The sequence below is a fragment of the Mustela erminea genome, chromosome 1 (assembly GCF_009829155.1).
Source record: "Mustela erminea isolate mMusErm1 chromosome 1, mMusErm1.Pri, whole genome shotgun sequence".
Lineage (NCBI taxonomy): Eukaryota > Metazoa > Chordata > Mammalia > Carnivora > Mustelidae > Mustela > Mustela erminea.
This window is the reverse complement of record NC_045614.1, coordinates 37,060,468-37,080,896: the sequence shown is the minus strand read 5'-3', so window position 1 is coordinate 37,080,896 and position 20,429 is coordinate 37,060,468. Positions and strand designations below refer to the sequence as shown.

The following is a 20,429-nucleotide window of genomic DNA, read 5'->3' as shown; positions in this document are numbered from 1 at the left end:
TCTGGCGACCACAACGTCACGTCCTCTGCAGAGCTCAGGCCCTAGCGTCATGCTGGGTTCCCAGCCCGGCAACATCCTGAGGGGCTGTGTGGGCTTCTACAAGTCTCACCTCTTTACTGCTCGGTTTTCCCACCTGTAAAGTGGGGGTGGTAATCCTATTTGTGGAAGAGGATTCTCAGGGGGATTGTGTTTACATGCTCAGTTGAGTGCCTCGTACATTGTTAGTATTTCGAACTGTAAAAGCTGTTTTGCTCCAGCTTTCAGAAAAGAAAGTATTGCCTGTGTTTGAAGAGAAACAAATGCTTTTGTTTCTTTTCATAGTTCTTAGCTGTTCACAGGGCTCATTCTCAGACTCATACCGTGTTTGGACTTCGTTTGTTTTTAATTTTTTTCAAAATGCCAGCATCGTCTTGTTTGGACTTTAAAATGAGAAAAGGGGCTTCATCACCATTTTACAGAAAAGGCAGGCCTGGTTCCACCTGTTAAGAGCAAGGGCGGAATCAGGCTAGGAATCCTGGCCTCTGCGTTTCTTGGTTTCTAAGTATTCTGCATTTCAGAACACTTTGCTTTTCGCACCCTAAAGACTTGATGCAAGTAAACAAAAATAAAAGGCCCCAAGTTCCACCTGAATAGACCCTAGACAGCGACCAACCTCACAGTGAGGATCAGTCTTGTGCCAGAAGTGAACGGGGCCACCGTGCCATCGCTGATGCTTGGTACAAAAATGAAACTCAGCCTCGAGTGGGCTTTTCAGCTGGTGGCTGGCTAAGACATCTGCGTATTTGGCGTTCAGTAGGAATAGAAAGCGGCGTGACATGAACTTCTCTCCCCAGAGTACAAGCCATTCAGGGTCTACCTAAGCTCAGAGATGGCATTTTAAGGGATGATCTCTGCATTCCTTCTGATACACATTTCAGCGCCCTTTGGTGTGGTTGAAGAAGCACTGAGTGCACAGCGGAACACATGTTCAGTCTTATTATCTGTGTTCAAATGGCTGTTGTGGTCAATATAGTTGTTGTTTTTTTTTTTTTAAATAGAACTTCATTTATTTTTAAAGATTTTATTTATTTATTTATTTGAGAGAGGGAGATCACAAGCAGGCAGAAAGCAGGCAGAGAAAGAGGAGGAAGCAGGCTCCCTGCTGAGCAGAGTGTGGGGCTCGATCCCAGGACCCTGGGATCATGACCTGAGCCCTGAGCAGAAGGCAGAGGCTTTAACCCACTGAGCCACCCAGGCATGTGTGATCAGGAAGGACACACCGAGTCATACAGGCAGGAAGAAGGGAGAAAGCTTTGGGCCTTCAAGTTGACCATACATAATTTTCGCTTGTCTTGTAGGCAGTGTCCCAGGAGAGGAACAGATTTCTTTGACTTCACATTCTTTTATAGAATTTCTTTATTTCTAACTCAAGGGTTGTATGACAGATCATTTTTTTAAAAATTATAGTAGAATATACATAACATAAAATTTATTTCTAACTCAAGGGTTGTATGACAGATCATTTTTTAAAAAATTATAGTAGAATATACATAACATAAAATTTATCATCTTAACCATTTTTTAAGTGTGTGATTCAGAAATGGTCAGTATATTCTCATTGTTACACAACCGATCTCCAGAACTCTTCATTTTGCAAAACTGAAATGCTATGCCCATTAACCATTCTCTCCCTTACCCCAGCCCCCCAGCTCCCAGCAACCACCATTCTACTTTCTGTCCCTATGGATTCATAAAATATTTTTTATTTCACTATGTTTATGGAATTTCATGTTAATCTGCTTCTCAGCCTGTCATTCTTAGGAATTTTCCTTCCTCTGCAAGAGTTGAAGTTTGCAAGTCGACACGATTAGAATCCTCAGCAAGCTGGCTAATGTTGAGAAAAACCTCTCATCACATTTTCATTATTATTAGAAATTCTTTAGACTAAAAAAAAATAGCGTGACAGTTGATCATTATCAGGCATGCAGATGGACAGAGTAATTTGTCCAGGGTTACAGGTTAGGCCCCAGACGAAGAAAACAATGGCAAAAGAATTCAAGCTGAGAGGACACTGTATTTCCCACCAAGAACACAAGCAGATTCCTTGCTTCTTTGGTACAGTGCTGAGATAAGGAGGGCCCGACACAGATTCCATGGACTGGTCATGGTGGTAGAAGAACAAGATTCAAGGCTGAACTTGAACGAGTTACAGTGGATTCTGTTGAACCAATCCTAAAACTGCTTGCAACTTGGGACTTGGCAGGGTGTTTTCAGAGTTCTTTCCCTGAGTCGTTTAATACCAGCCTTGAGGGTTGGCAGGCACCTTTAGCAAGTAAAAATACAGGATGCCTGCTTAAATTTGAATTTCAGATAGAAAATAAATACTTTTAAAATTCTGTACTTAACATACAGTGTTATATTAGTTTCAGGTGCACAATATAATGATTCCACAATGAATAATCTTTTTTTTCCCACTGTAAGTGTGTCCTAAGTATTTAATCTGGCCCCTCTAACCTAGACCACCCACTGGGAATAATTCTTCTTCTTCTTCTTCTTCTTTTTAAGACTTTATTTATTTATTTGACAGACAGAGATCACAAGTAGGCAGAGAGGCAGGCAGAGAGAGGGAGGAAGCAGGCTCCCTGCTTAGCAGAGAGCCTGATATGGGGCTCCATCCCAGGACCCTGAGATCATGACTTGAGCTGAAGGCAGAGGCTTAACCCACTGAGCCACCCAGGCGCCCCTGGGAATTCTTGATTACCATCACCCATCTGTAGCTTGGTCTGAGAGTAGGGGCATCAAGGGTTTGGAAAGCTCTTTGGTTTCACATGCTGCTGTCAGAAAGGAAAGAACACATTTATTGAACGTAGGCAGGTATCTTCACGGTATCCTATTGCCGTCTTCCCAAGAACCTTGTAAGACAGGTAGGTCACTAGCCCTATTTTATAATGAGGAAGCTGAGGTTCACAAGTTAGTTTACCTAAGGCCACAAAAATCCTACCAACCCAGAAACTTGGGACTGACTTCAGTTCTCCGTGCAAACCTTATTACTACACACCCCAGGTCTAGAGCCAGCTGGTTGGTTGGTCTGTTGACTTGTTTCTAAGTGGAAGCTTTGCAGTAACCCACATCCAGGTCCCAGCTGCCCATGGGCAAGCTCTGGCAGACATGGGGCTAGCTAGGTGACTCTTCTAAACCTCAGTCCCCTCATCTGTAAATTGGAAATAGTGCCTAGTCTAGGTTCACTCTGAGGATTGAAAGAGTTCCTGTAAGCAAAATGCCCAGCACGAGTCTGCTATGCAGCACACACCCAGGACAGCCCCCGGTTAAAGCCAGTTTCTTTCATTGTCCTGCTAAGGAGCTGAGGGGTCCGAGGGAGCTGGAGATCACAGACAGCCTGGAAATGCATGTTCACACCTTGAACCCCAGTGAAAAAGCTTCATTCTCTCAAGATATAGGGAGGGGAGGCACCCCTTTCCTGAAGGCCGTGGGGGCTCTGGAGCTTCCCCAGAGGTCTGGAGGATGGCTTACGTAATCCTTCCAGGGATTTGGCTGGAGGTGTGATTGAGAAATGTTTAAATGGGGCGGAGAGGAAACTCTAAGAATGGAAAGACCTTGTGACTTGGGAGGGGAGTGCTGGAGGTCTGGCTTTGCCGGCCCCTCCCTGCTTCCACTCCCGCCTTCCAATTCCCTCCCCTTCCAATTCCCTCCGGCTCCTCCTCTCCCCATCTGTGGCTCCGACCTGGAGTCCCGGGAAGGAGCCAACCAGCTGCTGCTGTTGTAGACCTAAAGTCACCTCACAGCAGAACCCCTTTGCTTTGGTAAGTCTTCAAAGCTCGGTGGCAGGCAGCTTTCCCCTCCCAGGACTGAGGGTTTGCACCAAAGGAATTCGGCTCTCCCAACCGGCTAGCTGCTGTTTCTACAGTCTGGAGGAGTGGAAGGCAAGGGGCGGGGGGGAGGGGGGGTACTTCATTTTAGCTACTAGGAAATTACCTTGGTTCTGTAAGCACTTTTTCCGGACTAATTATTCGCCATTATCAGTAGTGGCATTGGACACTGAGTGAATGGGAGCCCCAGCGTTCCGCCTTTGCATACAATTGACAATGAAAGTGACAGCATGTGTCCTACTTCCTCCCACTCCTGCCAGGACTTGGGCTCCTGCAACAGAGATAACTCATCAGGAGTGGAGAGCTTACTATGAAGTATTGAGTCAGTATTTTAAAAATGGGGCATGAGGGATACTTTGTGTGGTTTAAGGAGCCTTGGGGGGATGTCGGGCTTCTCACCTGAAGTGAGGATCCAGGTGGGTTTGGATGCCCTGTTTTAAACTTCTGCTGAAAATGGCTGGGGTCTGATTTTTGTAGTTCTTTAAAAAAAACCTTTTTAATAAAGTTCGATGTCTTTGCTATTAGGGGATAGCTGTGGACTGTAGTTGTTTTGGTTTGGTTCAAGAAGCACTGAGTAGTAACACATTCAGTATTGTTATTTGTGTTCAGATCTCTTATGCGGTTTAATTCAGTTTTTGGCTCATCCGGATTAGTCTAGTTTTTAAAAGCTACCTGTCCTTAAAAAAAAAAAAAGCTACCTGTCCTCCCCCAAGAAACTATCCCTGGCCTAGAACCAGTCAGTGGCCAACATACTTATAAATTCTGGAGCCCCAAGTTAAGCTGATGAGTCCCCCGCTTTCTTCCCTAGCGACCCCTTCCCCCTCTTATCAGAATCTGGAGGAATTAGGCAAAGTGGGTCAAGCACAGGCTTGGAGTCCCATCTGCTACTTTCTTACTGTGGGAGTTTAAATTAATCGCACTAAAATTTCAGTTTTCACAGAAATGAGGGAGCTGGTTATAATAGCATAATACATATAGAGAGAGGCTTTCTCTCAAACTCTGCCCCCTAATAATGCCCAGTGAGGGTGAGAAATTTAAAGCAATTCTTTTTGGGGACTCAATGACGTGCTCACTTGGCATCACTGCTGGGTCAGACCCCTCGAGTCTCCTGAAACTCAGCCCGTCCTCAGCCTCCGGGACCTTCTTTTCTATTTTAAATGGTTGATTACTATAGCTTTTTTAAAAATCTCCTTGTGTTTTATGATGTGTATATCCTATTATTCTGTGGAAACGCTTCTCAAGTCATTTGTGAGACAGATTGCTGGGTCCCCCTTTGAGTCCTTCTGATGCAGTAGGTCTGGGGTAGGCCCCAGGAATTTGCATTTTTAACAGGTTCTGAGATAAAACTGATTCTGCTGGTCAGGGGACTGTGATGTGATAACTCTGCACTGGTCACCTTTAATATCCCCTTACCTAGGAATTAGTAGAAAGAAATTTACTGTTAAAACTCCTAGTTATTAAGTTTCAAGGAGCTAATAAACTAGACTTGTCATGGAAAGCCAAGTTCCCAGAGAACTGAGAGAAATGTGATTTGTTAAAAATTCAGACAAGGTGATTTGAAAGCAGCCTGGCCAGTGAAAAACCACTCTAAGTAAACTGTTAACATACCTTAAACTGCTAATCACTGAGTGTTAATCAGTTCCATAGCTTGGTCAAAGAAATCCGTGTTTATACACAGTAACCAGGATCCTTTCAATACTGACATGGTTAAGCAAACTGTCATCCTTAAACACTGGATCCAGTTTGCACGTTTTAGGGGTGACTTGGCACCCACCACACCATTTAACAGACATGAAATGCACTTTCTGTAGCTGGTATGATCACCACCATGTCCCACTCCTTCGGTGAAGTGCACGGGTCTCTAGCAAGCTTAGATAAAAAAGGGGCTTATCACCAGGGTCTTCACAGGGCAATGCCAGGAGACCGGCAAATGTTTCTAATTAGCGCAGTTCCTAATGACTACACATCTTTAGTTTGCATGGAGCCCAGCATTAGATAGAGCTCCCATCTGTGACAACTTTCCCAAGTCCCCAGATGTCCCTTTTCATACCCTCTTACTTCATTTCTTTTCTCTCCCCTTTACTTAATTTCTGATGATACTGAGGCTATGGTAGACTTTATCTTGAGTGTTCAAACAGGCATTAATGCTAGCATTTTTACATTTGCGTATACATTTTTGAGCAATATATTGTATGTACCCTTAAGTATTTATTTATTTATTTGTTGTTTGTTTAATTCATTGTTAAAATAATTTCTATGCCTGGTATAGGGCTCGAACTCATGGCCGCAAGATCAAGAGTCACGTGCTCTGCCAACTAAACCAGCCAGATGCCCCTGCATATACATTTTTATGAAATGAATTTTGAGGGTTTTTTTATTAAAGATTTTATTTATTTATTTGACAGAGAGATCACAAGTAAGCAAAGAGGCAGGCAGGGTGGGGGGGAGCAGGCTCCCCACTGAGTGGAGCACCCGATGTGGGGCAAGATCCCAGGACCCTGAGATCACGAGCTGAGCCCAAGGCAGAGGCTTAACCCACTTAGTCACGCAGGTGCCCTTGGGTTTTGAGTTTTATATGGGTAAAAAGACTCCCGTCTTAAGTTACTTTTTAAATAGCTTAGTTTATTTCTTTGTGTAGTAAAGTTGCTACAGACATTTCCACTGGGTCATTATATTCAACATGCGCTTTTTAGGCACCTTTGCTTTGGGTTCAGGTAAGAAAAACTGTAGCCTCAAAAGGAAAAGGGAAGTTTGGGGGGTTTGGCTTTTTTTTTTTTTCCTTTTTTTCAAAGTGGCCTAGAAACCTAGGAATGCCCCCACACCAGGCAGATGCAGCTTCCGTCTTCAAGGGAGCTCAGCGACCAGTCTGCTCTGGGAAGCACTGGTAGCCACCGTTTGCTAATTGCCTGCGCTCCAGCGTCAGAATGGCAGGTGGCTGGTCGTCCCTGTGAGCATGTTCCTAGTTAGCCGCAAACAGGTGCACACGTTTGCCGGGGGTGGCTGTTTCCACACAAGTGCTCCTGCACACACAAAGGGTAGCCTCGTTTTTGCCAACCATGTGGCTTTCTCAAAAAGGGGTGAGGCTGGCACATTCCTCCAGGGCTTTTGAGGTCAGCAAAGAAACACAACAGCCCAAGAAAGGGGGCTTGAGAATGCCAAAGGGAATCATCCCCTGAAGCATAGTTGCAGCAGCGAAATGATAGGTCATGGGCTGCCTCCTTCTAGAAGGCCGTCAGTGTAGGACTCTGGAATACCTAATGGAGGCGTTCTGCCTAGATCAGATGCTGCTTGAGCACGTTCTTCAGTGTGACAACGAATTCCTGCTGAGACGATGAAGACAAGGAATTCCCGGTTTAGTTACTGAGAAGTAACCAGTCTTGGAGATTTATGGGTTTTCTCTCTAGCCAGGACCTGGGGAAATCAATCCATCCTGGCAATTCTGGTCAAGTGCATCTTTCAAATAACACTTCCATTACCATTAAGGTCAAGAACGCCCAGTCAGGGTCGGTGCATTTAGTGCTGGGGAAAGGCAGAGACATCTCCAGCCGGGGCTGCTCACCTTCCCCGCTGCTTTTGGGGCCCTCCCTCTGGATTCTGAGGTTGATCCTGATTCATACAAACCAAGCCTCCTGCCCTGCGCTGTCCGGGGAGGGGCCCGTCTCCGCAGAAGCTCAGTCAACCCGCCTGGCCTCCCACTCCCCCGCACATTCCCCGGGGTTGGGTTCTTTGGAGGGCGAACCAGTCAGCACTCAGCTGCTGCCAGTCCGCTCAGACATGAAATCCCTCTTGGTCCCAAACTCTGGAAATGATCGGGATTAACCTTAGAATAACGCGCCAGTGTTTCTAACACCCTGATAGGTTGACTTTTTGATTCGTCAGTACCACCTCTTGCCTTAGGAAGCGCCGCAGCTCTCTCTCCCCCTCCAAAGGGCAGTGAATGGGCTGCGCTAACCGCATTGGATGCAGTTTCTGGTGTGGGTTATATCACGCAGAAGAGTGCATAAAACATGTATGTTTGGTTTAAAGAACAAATCAGAGCGTGCACAGCTACATAACCACACCCAAGGAGGAATGTTGCCAGGACCCCACCCCACCCCCACCCCCGTTGTGTACCGTGCCCCTCCCCCCTTCAGTAATATCCTCTTTCCCCAGAAGTACTCTGACTCTGTTGTACATATTTTCTTCTTTTGCTTTCTACTTTTATCACCTGAATATGAATCTCTAGTTTCATTTTGCTCATTTTATTTTCTTTTTTTAATATTTTATTTGTTTATTTGAGAGAGAGCACGAGCTGGGGGTAGTCTAAGCATGGAGCTCATGTCCCATGAGGCTCCTTTGACATGGGACTCAGTCCCAGGACTTCAAGATCATGATCCCAGCCAAAGGCTGCCACTAAATGGACTGAGCCACCCAGGAGCCCCATTTGCTTATTTTAGAGCATGGGATTGTGAAGTGTGTATTATTTGGGGTCTTGCTTCTTTGCTTACTGTTTGCGAACTTAATCACTAGTGAAGTTGTGGTGTATTTTCTTTGCTATATGGTATTCCTTTGCTTGAATACACTACAATTCTACCATTCCTATTGAGATATTTGAGGTGTTTCCTTATTGGTTTTCTTGGGTTTTGGTTGGTTGTTTCATGCTTTTATTTAAATTCTAGTGGTTAACATATAGTATAATACTGGTTTTAGGAGAATTTAGTGATTCATCACTTATGTACAACACCCATGCTCATCATAACAACTGCCCTCCTTAATACCATCAGCCATTAAGCTCTCCCCCTCCCAACCTTATTTGTCTTTTTGTGAACAGTGCTGCTATAAAGTTTATTCTTTTGCCTAGGTTTCTGGGGATATAACTAAGAAAGGAATCTCTGTGTGTCGGATATGCAAATTTCCAAAATGATCGTGCTGATTAACATTCCCACTAGCAACGGGTGGAAGTTTCTACTGCCCTACACCTTCATGTAGACTAGGTATTATCAGAGTTTGAAGTTTGGCGGTCTTGTATGTAGTAGTGATTCATCGAGGGCTTAATTTGCGTTTCCCTGAGTGCTTACGAAACTGAACACTTGATTCTGTCTATTGGTCATAGGATTTCTACTTCTGTGCACTGTTTATTTTTCTGTTAGGCTGCCTGTCTCAGCCATCTTTGAGTCCTTCTGGGACTCTTTCTTAATGTTGATAGCTACTGTCCGCGGCTCCATTATTTCAGTATATGTGGTGGCTTGTTAGAAATGGGCTGTTAAATGGGTTCTTACAGAAAAGTGATGTTATATATATTCACAGGGAAAGCATGTTTCTGCACAAGCACAGATGACTGAATGTGGAGGTACGGTAGGAACATTTTCCAATACAAAAAAAAAAAAAAAATAAGGCTTTGTCCTTTCCTGAGAACATAATCATTTGGAATGTGGTCCAGATTCCACTTTGTCAAAATCACTTATATAACTCTTTTGTTTTTGCACTACTGACAATTTGCACTGTTAATAAATTTTTTAAAACTGGAAACCAAACTGAGGAGCTGAGAAGTCATCTCCCTGTCCATTCTATACTAATAGCTTATGTCACAAATTGCAGAGTGATAGTGATGGCCCACGGTATGTTTTATATATAGCCTGCACAGTGTTTTAGTTTTTATTTTTGTTTTTTGGATTTTTTTGTTTGTTTGTTTGCTTCTCAGTGGAGACAGTATTTTAAAATTAGATATCTTAAATAAAACTTGAGATTTTTGCCTTAATTGTTGAGGGGAAATGTAATTATTAGGCAGTAGTGGTTCTACATTCCCACATGGCAGAAATTACTTGGATCTAAGTGGTGGTTCCCTATCCGCATTGGAGTCAGATTATGTTTTCCCCCGTATCCAATCTCTCTCTCTTCCATATCATTAGAGTTTGCAGCTGGGCATGTGGCTGTCCCAAATAAAGACTCTATATTGCAGTGTCCTTTGCATTAAGCATAGCTCTATGATTGTTCTGGCCCATCGACTTAGGGAAAGTGAGCAGATTTCATATTCTGCCCCTAAATAATGGGTTTGTCCTCCCTCTTTGTTGTTTCCTGACCTAATGGCTGAAATGTCAACATGGAGACACAGTGATGGGCTATCTTGGACCAGGTGAAGGATAGCAACAAGAGAAGAGTTTGGGGCTCTGGATATTTCACCAATCAAAATGTTGATCTCTGTCACATATGGTCAAGTCCAGTCTATATCCTGAGTAATACTGCAAATGGGCAACGTTTTCTTTTCTTCATAGTCCCCACCATTCTTAACTGTGTTTGTTTCTGTTTCTTTTTCTTTTCTTTTCTTTCTTTTTTTTTTTTTTTTTTTTAAGATTTTACTTACTCACTTGAGAGTGAGAGAGAGTACACTCCTAAGGAGGGGTGGTGGTAGAGAGAGGGAGAAGCAGACTCCCCACTGAGTGGGGAGCCTGACATGGGACTCTGTCTCAGGACCATGAGATCATGACCCAAGCTGAAGGCAAATGCTTAACCCACCGAGCCACCCGGGTGCTTGGTGTTCTTGTTTCTAATACTGACTCTGACTTGCCTATTTTTGTTTTTGTTTTTGTTTTGAGATTTTATTTATTTGACAGAGAGAGACACAGCGAGACACAAGCAGAGGGAGTGGGAGAGGGAGAATCAGGCTTCCTGTTGAGCAGGGGGCTCATTCCCAGGACCGTGGGATCATGACCTGAGCCAAAGGCAGATGCTTTATGACTGAGCCACCCAGGCGCCCCCTGACTTGCCTGTTTTTAGCTAGCTAGCTTACATAGTCGAATGCCTAATGCCTCTCTCGCTTGGCTTTTGATAGGCATTTGTACCTAAGGGGTATTTGTATTGGGATATCTATAGTCTAAGAGTGACATGAGAATTTCGTTAGGTCTAAAAGATACAATTAGAAGTTTTAGGGTTTGATTAGAAAAAACTTTATAATAATTCAAGTCGGGTTTTTCAAACTCAACATTGCGGGATGCCTGGGTGGCTCAGTGGGTTGAGCCTCTGCTTTCAGCTCAGGTCATGGTCTCAAGGTCCTGGGATCAAGTCCCGAGTTGGGCTCTCTGCTCGGGGCGGGGGAGTCTGCTTCCTCCTCTCTCTCTCTCTGCCTACCTCTCTGCCTAGTTGTGATCTCTCTTTCTCTCTCTGTCAAACTCAACATTGGTAACATTTTGGACAGGATAATTCTTTGTTGTTGGGGCTCTATTCTTTGTATTATAGGAAACAGAACAGCTATCCTGGCCTCTGCTCAGCAGATGCCAGTAATGCCTCCTTTCAGCTGTGACTATGAAAAATGTCTTAATGTGACTGTGAAAATGTCTAAGCCCACCTGGCTCAATCAGTAGAGCATGCAACTCTTGATCTCAGGGTCGTAAGTTAGAGCCCCACACTAACTGTAGAGATTACTTAAAAAGTTGAATCTTTAAAAAAAAGAAAAAGTCTTAATGGAGTACCTGGGTGGCTCAGTCAGTTGAGCGTCTGCCTTCAGCTCAAGTCATGATCCCAAGGTCCTGGGATCGAGTCCCACATCACGCTCCTTGCTCAGCATGGGGTCTGCTGCTCCCTCTCCCTCCATTCCTTCCCCTGCTCACGATCTCTCTCGCTATCTCTTTCTCTCTCAGATAAATAAATACATGAAATCTTAAAAAAAAAAAAGTCATAAGACATTGCCAAGTGCCCCCTGAGGAGCAAAGCTACACAGGTTAAAAGCCACTAAAGTGTATTTCTTTCTTTCTTTTCTGAATTAATATACCTTATTCTTTTAGAGCAGCTTTAGGTTTCCAGAAAATTTGAGTGGAAAGTACGGAGTTCCCATCTACCCTCTTTTCCTTCATGTCCCACCCCCAACATTTTACCCTACTATTAACATCTTGCACTAGTGGGGTACATTTGTTACAATTGAATCAATATTATTACATAATTATTAACTAAAGTCCCTAGTTAAGTTAGGATTCAGTCTGTGTTGTACGAGTTTATAAATTTGGACGGATGCGTAATATCATGTTATGTCATTACAGTATTATTCAGAATAGGTGAACTGCCCCCAAATCCCTTGAGCTCTACCTGTTCAGGTATACCCCTTTTAAAGTAGTGTAAACTCTGCTTAAAACAATCCCTAAGCTGTATCCCTACTGATGCACATTGTAGTTGCTTCCCGGCAATTGATCGGTTCCCTGGAAAAGTCTTCCTAAGTGAATACTCATCGTTATTTAAGATACTGGCCCATGATTGATCTTTGGTGCTATACTGGTTTAATCAACCCCCACATCCAGATGAAGAGAATCTTACCACATCTTATAACCACATCTTATAACTGGGATGGTTCTAACTGTAGTCCCCTGCACACCTGTGGGTTCGCTTTCCACGGTTTCAGTTACCCGTGGTCCGGGAGAGATGATCCTCCTCCGGACAAATCGTCAGAAGGTCCATAGTAGCCTGACGCTAGGTCTCAGTGCCTCGGTCGTTCCCCTCACTGCATCTCCTCATCTCACATCATCAGATGAAGAATGGTGAATATAGGACAGTAAGGTATTTTTAGAGAAAGAACAATGTTCATTTAAGTTTTATTACAGTACATTGTTTGTCTATTCTATTTTTTTAAGTTTTTATTCATTTATTTGACAGAGAGATCACAAGTAGGCAGAGAGGCAGGCAGAAGAGGGGGCAGGAAGCAGGCTCCCCGCTGAGCAGAGAGCCCTATACAGGGCTCTGTCCCAGGACCCTGAGATCATAACCCGAGCCAAAGGCAGAGGCTTAACCCACTGAGCCACCTAGGTGCCCCTATTTTATTATTATTGTTTTTAATCTCTTACTATGCCTAATTTACAAATTAAACTTCATCATGGGTGTATATATATATAGGAGAAAAGACAATCTATATAGGGTTTGATACTATCTTTGGTTTCAGACATCCACTGGAAGTCTGGGAGTGTATCTCCTGTGGATAAGGGGGGACTACTGTATAGTTAAAATTACTTGTGACAGTTCCTTGAAGGGTGTCTGCGTGGCTCAGTGGGTGTGTGGTTGACTCTTGATCTCAGCTCAGATCATGATCTCAGGGTCCTGGGATCTGGCCCCGTGTCAGACTCAGCGCTCAGCAGGAAATCTTCTTGAGATTCTCTCTCCCTCTGTCTCTGCCCCGACTCCTCTAAAACAAATTAATAAATCTTAAAAAGAAAAGAAGAGAAATTCCTTGAAAAGATGACATGTCACAGAGCAGAGTTTATCTTTCAATAAATCCAGACCGGGGAGTAGTTTTCTTCTGTTGAAACGCATAGCTGTTTCTTTAGTTAGGCACTAACATGTAAGTTGCTGGTGTTTACCAAGCATATACTAAAAGCTTAAATACCAAGCATATACTAAAAGCTTAAATTCTAGAGAAATCTCAGTGTTGTGAGATGCTGGTGCTTTGAGGACACAAGAACTGAAGCCTTCTTAAAGGGCCTCAATGTCAGTCATCCCATTTACTCTCAATAAGCTCATTGAATAGAATGATGGATAAAATCTCTCCCTTACTTCTGTCTCCTCTCCTTTCTCTTTTGCTTCCGCATACCATGTACAGTATGTACTTGATACATACTTGCTAAAAGAATAAATGAAGTTATAGTAAATAGCAGCTTCTGCTTTAGTGAGGTCTTGATTGCCACAAAGCTAACAATAACCCAAAGAGGTAACTGAGTGCTAGGCTGAGTCCTTGGAACATGGCATATAGTTCACATAGACCCAGAAGATAATAATACATATGTCATTGGTGGTGACGGTGAATAGCAAAAAGTGTTGTCCTTAGCCTATCATTTAGAATGTATACATGTATTTTCCCTTCACCAAAAAAACCTCCCAAGCCAACTTCTCTGAAAAAGGAAATGGGATTTGAAGGACAGAGCATAAAAGAAATTATTAAGAAAAATAAATATCATTACTGAGAGTTGACAGATGACCTTTAATATGAATAAATTGGATTGTGGTATATTTTGGTTTTCAGGAAGCCCAAACCTGTTTTCCAAGATTGTCAATGTGGTTAAACCATGCTACTTAGATTTCAAATGAAGAGAGATTTATTCTTACGTAAGAATAGGAGCCAAGTGACTTTTTATTTCCTGTAGCAATTTGTAAAGCAGGCTCTTTAACCTTCAGGAAGGGCCGCAACCTTCCTTTTGAAATGTAAAGTTGACAAGTGCAAATCATAGTTTCTCCAAACCAGGTGACACTCAACTCTTGGTTCTTACTGGAAGACAGTAAGTGTATGTACAGTTTGCTTGGTGGGTTAACTTGACTGCCCTGTAGCACGGTCAGAAAATGGGATGGTAAAGCCAAAAGACAAAATTAGACAGTGAAAGAGAACCACTTATATCAAGCCTGTTCTGGTGACAGGAGTGAGCAATTTCTAATATAGCACAGTACAGTGAGGGTCAAATAAAACCTGTCTGCAGGTTATGCCTCGTTCCCCAGATTAATCTGTAAGAATTGATCTGTGAGTGTTGAATGACTACTTTGGGAAGAGATTCACCATGCTTGGGTTTGGTCCTCTGGGTGAGGGGGTTCATTTCTTTGAGTGTGAATCACTGGGGCAAACCCCAGGGAATCTAATGTGAAAATTGCATGAATGATGGCTCTTGAAACTGATTGGTTCAGTGTTTTCATTTGTAACTAGCAGGTGATCCTGGGATCATGACCTGAGCCAAAGGTAGACACTTAACCAACTGAGCCACCCAGGTGTCCCAATATAAACTTTTTTATTGAATTCATAGCTATTATAAAAAATTGGTGATTCTACCCGAGTGGTTTTATGATAACCAACATTCCAACAACATTATGTGTCCACTAAAGGTCATTATGAGGGTGCTATAGGAACACAGAAAAAGTATGTGAAGAAATTTGAAGACTGCTGTGTGAAAATGGAGTATCCACCATAATAATAATTATGTAATGGAACAGATACTCATAAGAAATATACAATGAAAATGGCTGCAAGTTTATCAGGAGAGTAAGGAAAATAGGATTATGACACCTGAATACTGTAATTTTAATTTTTTTTTGTCTTTTTAAAAACTTCAAAATATCAAATGGCTTGGGGTGGGGGTTCAGTTGGCAGCTCTCTCTAATTGAATCCTTAGCCTTATGTGTGTAGTGATGGTATTTTGCTACAACCCAGTATCCTGTAGTTATTTATCAGATTTCCTCTGGTGGCTAGGTTGGATGCTATTTTAGGTAACGGTGACTGACATTACTGTATTCCTCTCCTTTTCAGTGATGAAAATGCCAGGAAAGATTTAAAGACCCTACCAGCCTTTCCCACCAAAACTCTTCAGGAGCACCCATCCCTTGCTTACTGGTAAGCCAAAGCAGGACAACAGGTGACCCTGCTATCAAAGCCTCCATTGAGAAAAGCGTGCTTTTCAAGAAATTAAAAGAAACATAGGTGAAAAAAGTATCCCATAGCCCATCACGTGCATCTGAGCCGCTATAAGTAGACCTTGATCCTTTCCCTGAAAGGGTCTTGTCAAAGCTTACTCTGGCGATCATCGTACCAAGATTGTGGTCGTTTGTGAAGTATGGCTTCGTGCCTTCTTACTCAACTTGTGTCGAAGGTCTGTAAAAAAAAGGGGGCCTTTTTTTTTTTTTAAGCAGTTACTCTTTTTTCTTTAATTAATTATTTTTGTAGAGAGGGCTTTTAAGTGAACATGTCACTGTGTAATGTGGCCTTAATCTAGCAGAGTGCAATATACATGTTATAAAATACAGATTTCCATGGATAGAGGTTTTCTTAATGGCTAGAAACTACCTAACTGATCAGAGGTTTCTTCTGTGGCCAAAAATTGTTGTATATTTTAAGTAGTTCTATTTCTATTTTAAAGAATCCATGGTATCTATTTTCCATACGGTGTTTTTCCTTGAAAAGTACTCCCCGCCCCCTCCCCCACAACTTTGAATTAGTTACATCCCCTTTAAATATAGTTTCCTAGATTTATGGTTCGGAATCCTGAAGATAGTTTTCCTTTCCACTGAAAAACTGATTACAAAATAAATACATAACGTGAATAACTTTAATAGGAGAGATGAAATGCAGGTCCCACAGAAAGAGCAAAAGTGAGTCCTGAGATCGTGTTGCTTCCTGAGTCTGGAACCTTCCAAACATATTATTGTTAAGTGATAGTTTTGTTGGGGGGGGGGAGACCATTTACTGCTAATTACTGGTTGTGTAGAGATAAAAACATTTACCCTTCTAGGTTATACTTGAGATACGACAGGTATCTCTTTGTAAGTAGGGTACAGTAGCTGAGTGATATCAAAGGTGACACACTTCAACATAATTCTCACCTTTCTAGTCAAGTTTTTTTTTTTTTTTAAGTTTTTGGGTTTTTTACTAAGTCTCTGACCCCAGTATGCGGTTCAAACTCACAACCCCAAGATCAAGAGTCACATGTTCTACCCACTGAGCCAGCCAGGTGCCCCTCTAGTCAACAAGTGTTATCCTGGGACAGTAATGAAACGTTTTCTCTAAAAGCAGTGTTTCCCAAGTAGCGAGTGACAGGATAGTATTTGGGGATGCACACAAGACTCAGAACAGTTTTAATCTTTTCTGAATCTTTGTGGCTAATTTTAAGGAAATGCCTTTAATATCTAACATTTGCTGATCGCTTTTTTTAAGCCTTTTAATTTTCCTGGAGAGGCTCACTAATTAGCATTAATAACATTATTTTGTATTTTTATCTCATTCAATTATGGCAAAAATAAGTGTTTCATTTGATAAATTGATATTCTCTTTCCTTTTCTAATAAATCAAGTTTTTAAAAAGTATTGATATATTTATATATCATACAAAATATAAAGTCTTGATGAGGTAGCTAAATGTCTGAGGTTCAGGAATGAGTGTCCTACAGAAACTAAAGTCAGCCAGTTTCTAGATCCCAAACAAGTTGGTAAAGGTCTTTTTTCTCTCTAGTTTCTCAACAAACCACCTGAGAATCTTAAAATTGAGTCTGTACCTCATATAATCATACATTGCCATATTTTTCCATTCCTTGTTTTACAGTGAGGACAGGGTAATTGAGCATTATTTGAAAATCAAAGGTCTGACTCGGGGTCAAGCTGTGGTCCAGTAAGTATCTGTCTTTTCTTTTGCTTAGAATTTTAATGCGTTCTGTTTAAAGAAGTCATCTGAAATGATTTGTTGTGTGGTTTGTGTGTATATCATCCCCATCTGGTTAGAAAAGCCTTATTATGAATTATAAAAATGCCTTGAGTCATTCTGCTGTTGCTGTCATCAATTCAGGTATTTTCCAGAGTCAGGCAGGTGGCAAAACTGAGAAGTGCGGGCCAGGTGTAGGGAAAATAGGGAATGGTGGAGACTGCGGTAAACTAGAGAGCTGTTGCTCTGAGTAGAGGCAAAGTTATTCAGTCTCAGCAGGCCTAAAGCTATCAGAGCTGATAGTTTCTAAGAAAAGGTGGAAATTCTGATTTTTAAAATCCAGTTTTAAACATTGCCAAGTAATTTTAAGAAAATTTTATTACAATGTAACCCAAACAAAACCCATCTGGAGGCCGTACTTGGTTGCCTGGTTTGTGACTCTACTTTGGGTGGAGCATACAGTGTTGGTGTTGGATAATCTATGTCTGCATGTTAACAAGAGCAGACCATAGTGATATATTTCTGCATTTTAGACTTACAGAGTTGCTATCCATTTATTTAAAAAAAAAAAAAAAAGATTTATTAAAATCAGCAGGGAGCCCTGATCCTGGGCTCAGTTTCAGGACTCGGAGATTATGAACTGAACCCAAACCAAGAGTCGGAGACTTAACCAACTGAGCCATCCAGGCACCCCCACCATCCATTTATTAACAGTAGTTCAGAAGCTACATTAAAGTTTTAAAATTATAAGAACTGGGACACCTGGGTGGCTCAGTGGGTTAAACCTCTGCCTTTGGCTCAGGTCGTGATCTCAGGGTCCTGGGATCGAGCCCTGTATCTGGCTCTCTGCTCAGCAGGGAGCCTGCTCCCCCCCCCCCCCCCCCCCGCCTGCCTCTCTGCCTCCTTGGGATCTCTCTCTCTGTCAAATAAATAAATAAAATCTTAAAAAAAAAATACTTCCAAGTTGGGTTTAGGATACATGCAGTCCAGTATGTTTCTAAGCCGTAGAAATTTTAATATGCAGAAAATAACATCTCTTATAGCTTTTGGAAATTGAAGTTTTGTTAGCAACTGCCTAACATTTGGGTAAGGTAGGATATATAACTCCCTAGAGTGGCTTATTCTGTTTCTACTGCAGTCAGAGGCATTAGCCATGGTTGTAATGAGGAAAGTAGGTAGAAATCGTGTTTCTTTTCTTTTCTTTTTTTTTTTAAGATTTATTTATTTGAGAGAGAGTGTGCGAGCAGGGGGAGGGAGAGAGAAACTTAAGCAGACTCCCTGATGAGCTCAGAGCCCTGTGTAGGCTGGATCTCAGGATCCTGAGAGCATGACCTGAGCCAAAATCTGACTGGCAGAGCCACCCAGGCACCCCACGTATCATATTTCTGTACATCACTTTTCCCAAAATGGTCCTCTAATTTATTAAGAGATTATAATATATATTCATTTTTCATAGGTATATGAAAATAGTAGAAGCTCTACCCACTTATGGAGTCCATTATTATGCAGTAAAGGTAAATACTTTCACGTAACAAAGCTTTCCTACTGCCCATGTTAGTTTGTCAGTTAATGAATAGCATCAACTTCTAAAATTACATAAATTAACGTGCATATGCATGCAAATTATCTCTATAAATTTCAACATTTAAAATATAATTTATTTTCTTAAAAAAATAAAAGCTTGATTATACCTTATCATTTGTAGCAAATTATAAAGCTTGTTATTTTTGTAAAATACTTGCTACATTCAGATGTTCTCCCAAAACCTCTGTGAATCCTAGCATACTCAAATTATCCTCGTTTAGTGCATCTATTCCTTTTACCTATTTTTGCTACTGTTTCTCTTCCCCGGTTGTTCACTGTCTAATGTTACCAGATACTCACTTGATTGAGCCTTTATAGGAGAATCATAAACTTGCCACTGTCATTTCAACAGATTCATAAAATTCTCAAATTTTTGCAGGATTTGCAATACCAGTTTTCAATTGGTAGATTTCATATTTGTGTAGTATTTTTAGGTGCTTTCAAGCAGGGAGAGGTGCATTCAGAAATATTTTGAGAGGTTAGGGATAAAGCACCATTAAGAAGGGGCTCTTGTTTGAAAGGAGTTTTATCATAGATCAATCTTGAGTGACTTTTCAAGTTACAACAGTATTTGCAATTCAAAATGGGGGGGGTTAAATAGTAAGTACTTGCATAATGAGGATACCTTGTACTAAAAATATGTAGCAATTCAACTTGGGTTTCTCCTGATTCTTAATTTGTTTGCATGTGGTATATGGTTACGCCTACATTTTTCTTTCCCGGTGTCAATACATCCTTCACTTTGGCAGGACCTAAAAGATAAATTTGTGAAAAAAAAATTCCTCTCCTTCCCATATGTACCTCAAAGTGATGATTCAAACATCCTGTGATTGAATCATACAGTTCTCCAAAAGAGCTTTTCAGTATTCCCAGGTTCATTGTTAAGTGGGGATTATAAAACATCAGGTTTGGAGCCCCCTTTCTCATCTTTCTAATTCTTTGGAAACTTCTCTGACCATTATAGCTGGTTACTAATCAAGAGAACAGAGACTTTTTTTCTTCTTCTTTTTAGTTTCTTTTCTTTTCTTTTTTTAATGGATAACTAGTTTTACACTCAGGAATAATTTTCTTTCTTTCCTCCAGCTGTTTAATCAAGGGAGTAATGGTTCATTCTTTTTGATGGCATTAATAGTATTGATCTGTTTTAACTTACAGATCTTTTTTGAAGGCATTTTAATAGCAAGTTAGGTTTTTAAGTAATGTTTTGTTTGCCAAGACAGCTTTATTTTTACTTGCTTATATTTGTTAAAGGATGACATTGGTGAATCTTCACCTCTAGAAGACTGAACAATTCGGGCTTGGTTCTCATGCTTTTCCGTCTTCCAGGATAAACAAGGACTTCCTTGGTGGCTTGGAATCAGCTATAAAGGAATTGGCCAGTATGATCTGCAAGATAAAGTGAAACCTCGGAAAGTAAGTGTGAATCATTATAGACACATAGGAGAGCTTGAGCTATTCTGGATTTGGAATATTGCTTTAATGGGCACCAAACAGTCTCAGACAAATAACTTTGGTTAGTGAAGCCATGGATTCAGAGAAGGCTCAGGTTAAGTGAAAGATACTTTTTATAACTAATTTATGTACCCTTCACCCAGCAATTCCACACTTGATCATTTATCCTAAGGGAATCAAGTTATGCACAAAGACTTAACTCTAAGGATGTTGACCCCAACTTCATTTATAAATGCATCCAATTAGATTTCTATTTTAAGGTCATATGAAGAGGAGGATGATATGTGTTTTCCAAATTTTATATATTTATCTGTTATGTAAGCATTAAATATTTACATATACATAATTATATATAATTTTAATATATTTTATATAAAGTATATATAATATATATACTATTAAAGTTC

At 41.3% G+C, this 20,429-nt stretch overlaps 1 protein-coding gene across 6 annotated transcripts in view; it reads left to right on the top strand.

Annotated features, from left to right (window-relative positions):
- The window catches only part of FRMD4B (FERM domain containing 4B), a 323,555-nt gene that overhangs the window by 269,110 nt on the left and 34,016 nt on the right, over positions 1-20,429 (top strand). For all 6 annotated transcript variants that reach the window (XM_032324873.1, XM_032324848.1, XM_032324885.1 and 3 more), the window contains 4 exons: positions 15,106-15,189; positions 16,891-16,956; positions 18,443-18,500; positions 19,897-19,983. In XM_032324873.1, coding sequence (XP_032180764.1) covers positions 15,106-15,189; positions 16,891-16,956; positions 18,443-18,500; positions 19,897-19,983 — 295 coding nt within the window. The remainder of the gene's footprint in view (positions 1-15,105; positions 15,190-16,890; positions 16,957-18,442; positions 18,501-19,896; positions 19,984-20,429) is intronic.